This window comes from Emiliania huxleyi (assembly GCF_000372725.1).
Source record: "Emiliania huxleyi CCMP1516 unplaced genomic scaffold EMIHUscaffold_91, whole genome shotgun sequence".
Taxonomy (NCBI): Eukaryota; Haptophyta; order Isochrysidales; family Noelaerhabdaceae; genus Emiliania; species Emiliania huxleyi.
In genome coordinates this window covers 10,082-21,850 of record NW_005195220.1, presented here as the reverse complement: position 1 = coordinate 21,850, position 11,769 = coordinate 10,082, and the positions used below count along the sequence as shown (strand labels likewise).

The 11,769-nt window shown below is 69.6% G+C and overlaps 3 protein-coding genes across 3 annotated transcripts; all 3 read right to left on the bottom strand.

The window, feature by feature from the left end:
- Positions 1-3,255: 3,255 nt before the first annotated feature.
- On the bottom strand, positions 3,256-3,813 carry EMIHUDRAFT_107419 (hypothetical protein; the record flags this gene model as incomplete). Its single annotated transcript, XM_005757315.1, has 1 exon — positions 3,256-3,813. One exon carries the CDS (start codon positions 3,811-3,813, stop codon positions 3,256-3,258), a length of 558 nt encoding a protein of 185 aa, XP_005757372.1.
- Positions 3,814-5,567: 1,754 nt separating this feature from the next.
- On the bottom strand, positions 5,568-8,028 carry EMIHUDRAFT_453719 (hypothetical protein; the record flags this gene model as incomplete). Its single annotated transcript, XM_005757314.1, has 8 exons — positions 5,568-5,975; positions 6,386-6,544; positions 6,615-6,752; positions 6,812-6,910; positions 6,979-7,048; positions 7,127-7,240; positions 7,498-7,838; positions 7,976-8,028. Coding segments are annotated over 8 exons (1,102 nt in total), but the record flags the coding sequence as incomplete, so codon positions are not given.
- A 2,397-nt stretch (positions 8,029-10,425) lies between these two features.
- Positions 10,426-11,281, bottom strand: EMIHUDRAFT_453718 (hypothetical protein; the record flags this gene model as incomplete). The annotated part of the gene is made up of 3 exons (XM_005757313.1): positions 10,426-10,590; positions 10,775-11,101; positions 11,189-11,281. Coding segments are annotated over 3 exons (585 nt in total), but the record flags the coding sequence as incomplete, so codon positions are not given.
- Between the last annotated feature and the right edge of the window lie 488 nt (positions 11,282-11,769).

Sequence of the window (11,769 nt, the reverse complement as noted above, 5' to 3'; positions counted from 1 at the left end):
CATATGGTCGGCGTGCATGGCTGAGATCTAGGCGTGCCAGCCATCCTTAGCACGGATGGCTGCGAAACAGGGAGCGCAGCCATCCAAGGTGCAGATTTCGAGGTTAGCCTCAAGGTTTTGTAACGCGAGCTGTGCCACAGTGAAATGGAAGTAGCCTCTCTTGTTTGTGCGAGGGAGCTTTGTGTTGTAACTCGCGCGCTCTCGCAGCGAGAGACGGAACGAGAGTCAGACCAGAGAGAGAGGCAATGTACGAAGTCGTCGAAAACAGCACTCCTCGCCGCGTGGAACGCGCAAAACGGCGAAGAGCGCTCCACACGGCCGGCCGTGGTGTGCGGGAGCGGCCGGGGCGGCGGCGCTGGGCAGCGGAGCCCTTCAGATCTGTTCGCAAGAGACTCTCGCCGCCTCGCAACGGCTGCTGATGGCGAGCTCCCTCTTCCCCCCTCTCATGCCAGCTGCACCTGCACATCAACGCACCGGCCGTCCTCATCCCTCACGCCCGCAACCAGCCTCACCTTCTTGCCGGCGGCAAAGAGCAGGCCCACTTGCGGCGGGACGGTGCGATCGGCGCCGTCGCGGGACTGCAGCGAGAGCACGTGCTGCGTCGTGGCCGCCCACAGCGCTCCCATGAAGAGCCGCGACATGCTCGGTGCGCCGCCCGGCGTTGCCGCGGCTCCTGCCACGGCGGCGAGGCGGACGCCGCCGCCGCCACCAGCGCGCCGCGCCACCAGCTGGCCGAGCTGCGGAACCGAGAGCCGGCGGTGGGGATCCGCGCGCAGCGCCGCCCGGCCCAGCTGACGCTGCTCGGGGCGGGGCTGCGTCCTCGGCTCGTCAGAGGGCGGCTCCGCACGGCGCGAGGGGCTGTCGTCGAGGCTCAAGCCGCTGGTGTCGGCCTCCTCTCCTTCGAACCCAGCCCCAAAGTCCGCGCCCCCTCCCGCCTCGCAGCCCGCCTCAGACCCCCCGTCGGCGTCCATCTCGTCGCCGGCGCCCTCGCACGGAGCACCGGAGGGCCACGCAGAGTGCCGCGAGTTGTCTTGCCAGCTCTGCCGATCGCGCGCGCGCGCCCGAAGATCGCTGTGCGTCTCCCCGCCATCCATGGACAGCATCGTGGAGAAGGACTCGCGCGCTTTGAAGTCGATGGCGCCCGGCGGAAGCTGGTACGAGAAGCCCGACTGCTGCTCAAACACCAGCCCGTGCACGCGCGACTGCCGCTTGTCGCGACCAAAGTGCGGTGCGTCGACATTGGACTCCCAGCTCTTGCGGCGGTGAGACCTCGAGCTGGCTCCTGCACGCGCGCCCTGCGGCCCGCCGGGGCCGTCCCGCCAGTGCTCGGCCAGGATCTCGACCAGCGGCGGCGGCTCCCGCGCGTGCCACCCGAGGGTCTGCAGGTGTGCCCCGCCGGATGGCGCTGGGTCGGCGTCGGCCAGCTCGGCCGCCAGCTGGCTCTCGCTCGGGGCGGCGGTGGCGGCGAAGCGTGAGCCGCGTGGCGGTCCGGCCTCTTCAAAGTCGTCGTCGTCGGACGAGGACAGGAGGACGAGCCCGCGCCGCGGTCGGGCCTTGTCGCGGTGGCGTTGCAGTTTGAGCCGCGGCTCGTTCTCCTCCTCGTCGGAGGATGGCGGCGCGAGGGCTTGCTCCACGCCCGGCCGAGAAGGCCCCGCTGCCGCGGTGTCGTCCTCAAAGGCGGCGCTGCCTGGATGCGGCCCGGCCTCATCGACGTGCATCGAAGAGGAGTCGGCGCCCGGAAGAGGAGGGGGCAGCGGTGGCTCGCAGCTGAACGGATGCGCCTCCCCGTACTCGCCCTCGTCGGCACCGCCCCACGGCTCGGGCGCCGGAGCCAAGCTGTCCCCGGGCGACAGCTCGAGCGGCGGAAGTAGCGACCACCAGCCAAACTCGGTGAGCGCGCGGCCACGGGGGGAATCGCCTGTGGGCGCAGCTTCGCTCCCGCCGGCGAGAAACGCGTCCGGGGCGAGCCATGGCGGCCCGGGAGCCATGGAGACGGGCGCCGCCGGCACGGCCCGCCGAGCCTTGCGCGAGGACGGCTTTGGGCGAGGCTGCCACGGAGGGGCGAGCGAGCTCAGATCCACTGCGACGGGGACAGCGCCCTCCGCGCCGCCGTGCCAGCCGGCTGCGACGCGCGCCATCGCCTCGCCGAGCCGTTGCGCGATGTCCCCGCTCAGACCCTCGCACACGCCGGCTCGCTGTGCACCACCGGGCGCCGCCGCGCTCGGCAGGGCGGCGGCGGCGGCGGCATTCGCAGAGGGCGGCGGCAGGTCGGCCTCCCTCAGAGCCGCGTCCGCCTCAACCTTCATCTCGGTGTTCATGCTGTGGACGATGCGGAGCCGCACGTCGACCTGCTGAGTGGCGTGCGTGATGGCCTCCACCTCTCCGCGCACCTCCTCGTCCGCGAGCACGGCGTCGAACGAGGCGGTCGCGAACGACTCGAAGTCAAAGGCGGACGTGCGACGGCCGGCGCGCTTGAGGTCGGCCTGCACCTTGGAGAGGGTGAGGCACTCGCTGTCGATGCGGTAGCGGCGGCGGACGGTCGGTCGGCTCATGTGCACGCACTTCTCTTTGGCTTGCGGCGGCAGAAACGGCGCCGTCACAAAAGATTTTCGCCGCCACATCGCTCGCAGGGAGACAGAGAGTTATGTTTGTGAAATTCTTTCTTCCAGACAGAGAGGCGATGCCGACAGGTCTCGCTCTCAGATGATAGGAGGGATGGGAGGACTCCGGCGGGGGAGGTCATAGGTGTCAGTGAGAGAGCAACTCAGAGAGAGCACATCAGTACATGTACATGTTGTAGCGAGAGTTTTTGTCGAGTCAGAGAGACGAGAGGCGCACAAAAGTCATAGGACCCGCCATACACAGCCATCACACAGAGAGGGACACGACTCGGCTGAGAACTGGGAAGCGTCTCGAGCGAGCTGACGACCCAAAATATGCAAAGAGGCGGTGTTTTTTTATCTCTCTACACTCTATTCTCTATGTCGGCACATGTGTTTACGAATTCAGATTCCGACCAGTGACGTGGGTTCTGTAAGGTAAGGTAAACTTATCCACACACACAAGGTAGGCGCGGCAAGGGGGGGCGACCCTCGCCAGACCCTGCGTCGCTCCTCCAGGCAGGGACGGGTGTTCTCTTGGATCTTGCGCAGGCAGCTGTCTGTGACGGCTCCGCCTCGCGCCCGCGCCGCCCGGCGAGGCTTCCCCGTTCCCGCCCGCCAGACTCGCACGCACCACTCGCACGCGTCACGAGACTCACGACATCAAGACGCTCAGCAGCTTCTGCTTGGCGATCTCGTATTCCTCCTGCGAAATCGCGCCGGCATCGAGGAGCACCTTGAACTGATGCAGGCGGATGAGCGCCAGCTCTGTGGGTACTTCATTCGGAGCTTGCGAGACGGGCTGCCCGAGGGGGAAGTTGCGCGTCGCCTCTTCGAAGCTTGGTGGGTGGAGCTCGTTTGCCTGAACCTGGTTGGACTCCTCACCGGCCTCGGCTGCCTCCGCCTCTGCCGCCACCCGCTTAGCCTCCGCCACCTCCGCCTCCGCTGCCACCCTTTCCGCCTCCGCCGCCTCTGCCGCCTCCACCACCCACTCAGCTTCCATCGCCTCCGCCGCCGCCTCCGCCCTCTCCGCCTCTGCCGCCACACGTACAGCTTCCGCCGCGTCCGCCGCCTCTGCTGCTGCGTCCGCGGCCTCCACTGCCGCTAAAGCAGCCGCTGCTGCTGCCCGATCTGCGTCGTCGACGAACGCGATTCCTTCGTCTTTCTTGATCGGAATGTCGAGAGCGACACGCTTGAAGATTAGCCGCGGCATGGCCTCGCCTAACCGAGCGGGCGCGATTCGGAAGGAGTCCCCGAGAGCGTGTCATCGCGGGGCAAAGCGATCGACTTGATGATTTTTTTCAAATTCCTCACAAGACAGCGAGAAACACGCGCGGCACGAACGGGGCACAGGACGCGGCACCTCCACAGGTCGGACCTTTTAAGACAGCATTGTAGATCCCAGGCGCCAGGGCGAGAGGCGGATTTTTTCCATCCATACTCGAGTAGCTACGGGGCCTTACTGTGTGATCTGTGATCTAAGCGACAGCAGTACCATTGGACACGGAGCAACAGGCGGCGGCCAGGACTCGGAGAGAGGGAAGATGATAGCGACGCCGACTCTGGAACGCTGTGTTGCCCTTGAGCTAGTCCTTCCCCGGTCGCCTAGCCTCTGCGCGGTCTGGCGAACGCCTGTATGCCATGCGCGCGGACCGCGGACCACGCTTGCGTGGATACGTCGGGCGCCCACTGACCCAGAGATCAAAAACGCTCGGCCCTGGCCCGGTGCACCGGGGTGCACGTGGGTGAGCAGCCTGCCTGAGCTCCCCCCGACCACCCTTTCTTCGGCGAACTCCGCCGACCATGCCCCCGAGGGGCGAGGGTCGCAGCCAGCGCCCGGGCGGATGAGCCAGCGGAGGTGATTAGTTAGGAGCTCGATCTCTGACTCGCTATGTGAGTGTTCGCGCGCGCCTCTGAGTGACGAATCGCTGTGGCGTGTGGGGTGTGTGGCCTGTCCCTGTGCACCGCGCCCGCGCTCTCTCTCTCGGTCTAAGGTAAGGTGAGGTAAAAACGTCCCTCTTGATTTGACAGTATAAAAAGAGAGTGCGAGCTAGAAAAGCGCTCGCGTACCGTGAAAAATTCGGCTAAACTCATGTGAGAGGTCGAACGTGAAGGCGCGCGCGTCGCCACAGCGACACCGACTGTGGCGTTCGGTCGGGGCGCAACGGGTCATGGAGCCTGGACGAGCGCGCAGCTCGCTCGCCCTCGGCGACTGAGGGTCCTCGGTGGGTACGCATGTGACTGCGGGGGAGGGGAGGGGGAGTAGGCGCGATGACCGACGAGCGCATGACGCCGCGCTTGCACCCCCCCTTCCCCCCCTCTGTGTCAAGACACGGCCAAGCGGCCGGCTGTCTGTCAGGCCAAGCGAGGCGCGTCTCGAGGCGGCGGGTTGCTGGAGGCCGCGGCCCCTCACACGCCCAGCTCCTCCGCCTCCTCGTCCTGGGCCTCGGGGGAGTGGCTGTTGCAGAGCCGAGCGCGCCGCACGCGCTGCTCGACGAGAGCGTTCGCCGCGAGGCGGTAGCCAGAGACGCGGCGCGGCGAGGCGCCGTCCGCGGGCGAGTCGACGTCCGCCGGCGAGGAGTCGCGCGGCGAGCGAAGCGAGGGCGACTGGGAGGGCGAGGCCAGCGCCTCGAACTCTGCGACCTGCCGCCGCGGGGAAGGGGAAGGGTCGGGGCGTGAGAGGGTGTCTTGTGTGTGTGTGTGTGTGTGTGTGTGTGTGTGTGTGTGTGTGTGTGTGTGTCATCTACCGTCATCTCGAGTCATCTCGCGCGCCTTTGCGGGCACCGTGGTCGCCTCGGCGGAGTGGCGGTGCCGCGAGCCGTTGGCGGGCCGGTTCTCCTCGGCGGACGAGAGCGAGGCGCGCGAGTCGGAGCGGCGGGCGGGGCTTGCCGGCGGGGCGTCGTAGAGGGGGTGGCCGGCGATCGAATAGACGACCGATGCCGGGCTGCCGACGGCGGGGGCGGCCGCAACCTCGACGGTGGCCGCCTCCGACGCGGCCGTGAGCGCGCTCGGCGTGCGTTCCGCGCCGAGCCCGCAGGGGGACGAGCCGGCGCGAGAGCAGGCTGGAGAGGCGGGAAACGCGGGCGAGGCGCCGGCGGCGGAGGGGGAGGAGCCGGCGGCGGAGGGGGAGGTGCGGAGCGAGTCTGGCGAGAAGCCTGCTGCGCCGCTGTGGCGGCACGATCGGGAGAGGCGGCGGGCGCGCAACGCCTCGCGCTCCGTCTCGAGCTGCCGGCGCTGCTCCGCAATCTCAGAGTCGAGCTTGGTCGCCTCGGATGCGGCCGGCGTCGCCGACGCCGGCGTCGCCGACGCCGGCGTCGGCGCGTTCGTCGCCGGCTCGGGCGGCGGCGGCGTCGGCGCCTCGGAGGCCCCGGAGGCCTGCGTGCTGAATACACCGACCTCGGGGGTGTGCGAAGACCCCTCTCGTGCAGCGTCCTCAGAGCAGCGCGTGAGTGTGAGTCCGTGTCCTCTCGGGCGCCAGCTGGAGCACAAGTGTACGCACGTGCACGTACTCAAGAGGACGTCCTCCGCCTCTAGGCGTGCGCGCCTCCGAGGAAGTGTCTAGGAAGCGTCTAAGGAGCGTCTAGGGAGCGTCTAGGGAGCGTCTAGGAAGTGTCTAGGGAGTGTCTAGGGAGTGTCTAGGAAGTGTCTAGGGAGTGTCTAGGGAGCGTCTAGGAAGCGTCTAGGAAGTGTCTAGGAAGTGTCTAGGAAGCGTCTAGGGAGCGTCTAGGAAGTGTCTAGGGAGTGTCTAGGAAGTGTCTAGGAAGTGTCTAGGGAGTCGTGCACGCCTCCGAGGTAGGGCCGTAGAGTGGAGGCCCCTTGGTGGGGCTCGTGGTCGACGTGTCGCCCGGCGAGCGGGCCGCGGGCGAGACGGGCCCGGTCGCGCCGTCGGCCGATCCGTCGGCGTCGCTCGCGCCTCGCGTCGCCTCGGGCGCAGCGACAGCCTCCTGCGGCCGGCAGCAGCTCAGGGAGTAACTACTCAGTACTCGTCACGAACTAATGATCAGGCGGCGGCTCCTGCGGCAGCAGCCGCTTCAGCCGGCCGAGCGCGCCGCCCGTCGCCATGATCCGGTCCGCCGCCGCCGCGAGGGCGGCACGGAACGGCGGCGAAGCCTTGACTGCGGCGGCCTGCAAGATCGCGCTCGCCGCCTCGACCTGTCGGCGCAATGAATGAATGACTACTTCGCCCGCAGCTCCCCATTGACTCGTGGCACCTGCGGAGAGGAGAGCCGGCGCAGCTGCTCGCGCGCCCGCGGCGCCGGCCCGCACAACGCGCCCTGCACCGCCGTTAGCATTAGCCCGGCCGCGTGCGCCTGCGGGACACGCCATCGACGTGTCGTGGACGTGTCGTGGACAAGCCAGGCATCCGACGCGTCGCCGCCTCGAGCGAGACGGCGAGGGCGCCGCTCGCCGCTGTCCCCGCCGCCAGCTGCTCCGCCAGCGAATCGCACCTACTCGGAAAGAGCGTGGCAAGAGCTCATCACCAGCTCCGCAGCCGCCAGGCAGTGTCCGCCGGGCGAGAGTCGCACGCGCACTGCCGCGCGCCGCGCGCCGCGGGCAGCCGCTGCAACGCCGTGAGGAGGGAGTGGGACTGCGCCGAGCAGCGCGTCGCCGCGGCGAGCGCGGCGGCTGTCCTCTCGAGCCTACGTGGAGGAGACGCCAGCCTCGGGGCGGGAGATATGGGGAGATATGGGGAGATATGGGCAGCCTACGTGGTGGAGACGCCAGCCTCGGGGCGGGAGGGCGGCATTGTGCAACTGCTCCACCGCACCGCGTGAGTACGAGGAGGGGAGAATACCGCGGGACGCGGCCGAGTGCGGTCGAATACGGCGGAGTGCGTGTCCTCTCGAGCGCCGGTTGGGAGACAAGAACACGTCTTCCTGCTTCTAGGCTCTCGTGCCGCGCGGAGTGGTCGCCCAGCTCCGGCAGCAAGCCGAGCGCGGCGGTCCGGTCGCAGACATCGTCGCGGTCGCCCAAGCGGCGAGCGAACGACGAGAAGCGGACGACGGCGGCGGCCGCCTCCGAGATCGCCTCGGCCTTCTCCTCCTCCGACACGGCGCGCACCGCCTCCGCGGGAGGCGCCGCCTCGACCTCGACCACACGCTCCGTGCCGCCCTCCGCGCCGCCCTCCGCCCCGCTCTCCGCCCCGCCCTCCGCCCCGCTCTCCGCGCCGCCCTCCGCCCCGCCGCCGCCCCCCGCCGCGGCGTGCGACCGCCTCGGACTCGGCACCGGCGCGTGCGCCTAATCTCGGGCCATCTCGCCTCATCTCGGGCCATCTCGCCTCATCTCGGGCCATCTCGCCTCGTCTCGGGGCATCTCGCCTCGTCTCGGCTGCATCTCGGCTGCATCTCGGCTGCATCTCGCTGCGAGATGCGCGCCTCCTCTGCGTCGCGCTGCGTGAGATCGCCCTCGCTTGTCCCGCAAGCCGCCCCCCCCTCCTCGGCCTCTGCAAACGTCCCGTACTGCGTGATGCTGTCCACCTATCCATCCATTGCTGGCGGAGTAGGACACCAGTGCCTCATTGATTGCCGTGCTGCGCGAGGCTTGCTCACCGGCACCACGCGCACCTCCGCCCCGCCCCCGGCCACCCCCCCTCCCCCTCCCCCTCCTCCTCCCCCTCCTCCTCCCTCCCCTCCCTCCCCTTCTCCTCCTCCTCCTCCTCCTCCTCCCCCCCCGCCGCCCCCGTCCGCGCCTCCGCCTCCCGCCTCGACGCAGCGCCGCCACTCGTACCGCCCGAAGCCAACCGTGGCATCAGCAGCTCGCACCTACTCCACGCAGTAAACAGGGCTCATCCCTGAGTGGTCTGCCCGCCCGCCCGTCCGCAGGAGCAGCTCTCGCACCGCTCTCCCGGCTGCAGCGTGCGCGTCGCAGCCTCGCCCACTCGCAGACGCACCGCAACGCCGTCCGCCAAGTCGTTCACCCACAGCAGCGACCCGCCGACCGGCAGCGTCCAAGCTCGGACCCCGCCGCCGCCATCGCCGCCGCAGCCATCGCCGCCGCAACCATCGCCGCCGCAACCCTCGCCGCCGCCCCCATCGCCGCCGCCGCCCGCGCCGCCTTGCTCCTCGCCGCTCGCCGCGCCGCCCGCAAGACCGGCGCCGCCATCACCGCGGTGCGCGGCCGGCGCCGGCGGCGCGCGGAAGGGCGTGGAGTGCGTGAGGGCGGCGAGGGCGGGTGGCGGGTGAGCGGGCGGGTGGCGGTGGGGCGGGGTGTTGGGGTGCGGTGCTGCGGTGGTGGCGGTGCGGCGCGACGAGCTCTTCTCCCACTCCGAGAGGGAGATGTGGAGGGAGGGCGGCCGTGCCTGTGGGGGGGGGGGGGGGGGCAGAAGGTTGTGTGAGAGGGCAGAGGAGGGCAGAGGAGGGCAGGGGAGGAGGAGCAGGGAAGAGGAGCAGAGGAGGAGGAGCAGAGGAGGAAGAGCAAGCCCTCGCCTCTCGCCGCGCGCGCGCGAGCCACTCGCGCACATGCAGCTCGTGCTTGGCAGAGCCGTGGTACCTGTTCACAGCTGCAGCCGTGAAGAGGAGCTGCCGCAGCTGCGCAGTGCAGCCTCGGCACGCCGCGCCGCCGCAGCAGCGCGTTGGCCTGGTCGCGCGCGTGCTCTACCTGCGGGGGGGCGCGCCGGGGACACGTCACGGACGTGCCCACGACACGTCCAGCCGTGTCGCGCGCATGCCACACCGCGGCGGGGGCGATGCCGCGGCTTGTCGCCCCTGGCTGCTCGGCGCGCCTGAATTCACGCGCTCCGTCAGGCCCCTCCTTTCACGAGTCGCTTCATGCCGCCCCCGACACTGCGGCGACGCGCCATAGCTTCCGGCGGTGCAGCTCGAGCAGCTCCTCCACACGCGGCCGCACGTGCGCCTAGACATCACTCCTCACGAACTGAGACGACGAACCGCTCGGCAGCAGCTGCACGCGCGGCTGCGAGCGGCGCCGCGACGAGCCACGCGCCGCCCGTGCCCGCCGGCACCACCGCCTCCGCCTCGGTCTCGAGCAGGAGGGTCGAGAGGGGCGCCTGTCGGTTGCTGCAGCAGCTGAAGTGTCTCTGAAGTGTCTCTGAAGTGTCTTGGAAGTGTCTCTGGAGGGTCGAGAGGGGCACCTGTCGGTTAAGCTGCAGCAGCCAAGTCTGCTCGGCCCGCGCGTCGGAGGAGGGGGAGGAGGAGGAGGAGGAGGGAGGGCGGTGCCACCTGAGAGGGGGGGAAGGGGGGGAAAGGGGGGAGGCACGGTTGGTCGGCGAAGTTGCCACGGGGAGGAGGCGGGGAAGGGGGCGGGGGGGGAAGGGGAAGGGACAGCACCCCCCCTGTCAGGGTACCCCCGTCTTGGGGAGGGTCGAACTCAAGCACTATCTGCTGCAGCTGGGGGCCTGTGGGGAGAAAAAGGGAGAAAAGGGAAAAAATGGGGAAAAATGGGAAGGCCCACATTAGATTCTCCAGCTGGGGGCCTAATTCGGCCCACCCCCCCCCCCCCCGGAACCGCTTCCCGAGCTGAGAGAAGGGCCCCTTCTGAAGGTTTGCGGGGCCCGCCGCGTGGGAGCCCCCCTCGGGGGGGGCCTACGGAACCCTGGCCACGGGCCCCGGGCCTTTTGGCCCCTCCCTTAAAGGGTGGGGCTTGGCACCCCCCCCCGAGGGGGCGGGGGCGGGGGGGGGCGGGGGAGGGGGGGGGGGGGGGTGGGGGGGGGGGGGGGGGGGGGGCGCGAGGTGGGGGGGGCGGCGGGGGAAGGGGAGGGAAGGGCGGAGGGTGGGGGGGGAAGGGGGGGGGGGGGGGGGGGGAGGGGTAGGGGAAGAGGAGGGGGAGGGGGAGGGGGAGGGGGAGGGAGGCGAGGGGTTCGCAGTGCCTCTGCCAGCTTGCGCTGCTGCAGGGCGGCGTCGGCGCCGGTCGAGCCGTGTGCCTCTCCGCTGGCGGCGAGGTCGTCGGTCGGTTCGAGGAGCGAGGCGATCAGCCCTGCGCGCTGGTGCAGCATCGAGTGGTACTTCTCGAGCCTCTGCGACGAGCGCGCCACCTGCAGACAGACAAGAGAACCTCCGGCCCGCTCAGTCTCTAGGTCTCCCCTCTCAATGACCACCTCGATGCACACTCGAGGTGGCCTGGAGGGGAGAACTGGAGCGCGCCACCTGCGCCTCCCGCCTCGAGCTGCTCGGCGATATCTCGGCTGGACCTCCGCCTGTATCTCGGCTAGATACCACCTGCGCCTCTCGCGCCTCGAGCTGCTCGGCGAGCGTCAGCACGGCGTCGGCGAGCTCGGCGGGGGCGACGAAGGAGCGCGCGAGCGCGCGCAGGCGCGTCGAGGCCCGGCCGCAACGCTCGCTCACCGCGCGCCAGCCCGACAGCGGCGGCGTCGCTGCCGCCCGGTGGCCGGAGAGAGAGACGCAGTCGGCGGCCAGCAGCGCGCGGTGACGGTGACGGAGCCGCCGGATGAGGAGGCGGACGCAGAGCGCGAGGAGGAGGAAGCAGGCGGCGTGCTGGTACGGCAGGCTCCCCGGCAGCGGCGCCGGTGGCGCTCCGCCCTCGCCCTCGAACGGTGCGAGCGCACCTTCCCACATCGCAACCTCGCCGCCGCCCGCCGCGCAGGCCCGCGGCTCGTGGTGCGTCTGGCAGACCTGCCTGCGCGGCGGACGGCCGCGCTGGCCCTGCCGTAGGCGAAGCAAAAAGCCGGTGAAGCCGGTCGCCAAGTCGTTTAGCGGAGGCAGCATGTGGCTGGTGGAGGCAGCATGTGGCTGGTGGCGCCAAACGGCTGGTCTGGCTGGTGGGGCGCAGAGGTTTCTTTTTTTCGATGTATTCTTTTAAGCTTTGCCTTCGATGTTTTGAAAACAAACGCAAGGCGGACAGAACACATCGCTCTCGGGCCCACAGACATCCCGCACACCCGCCGCCCCCGCGCGCGCCCCACCCCGGCCGGGAGAAAGGGGAGTGACAGTTTGAGAGCCGAGGTTTCTTTCTTTCTTTTTTGAGTTTTCCGGCGCGTTGTGTCGCGCCACGAAATCTTTTGAAAGAAATCAGACCCGCAACCACTCTATGCCAAGCACGAGCCAGCTGCCGGCTCGGCCACGCGACACCGACCTCCGCCTGCTCCAGATCCAGCGCGAGGAGCTGCAGTCTGCGCGCTCGGACGTGGTGTACGTAAGGTCCGGCGCGCTCTTCTTCCGCTCCACTCGCGCAGAGGCCCTCGCACAAAACGCGG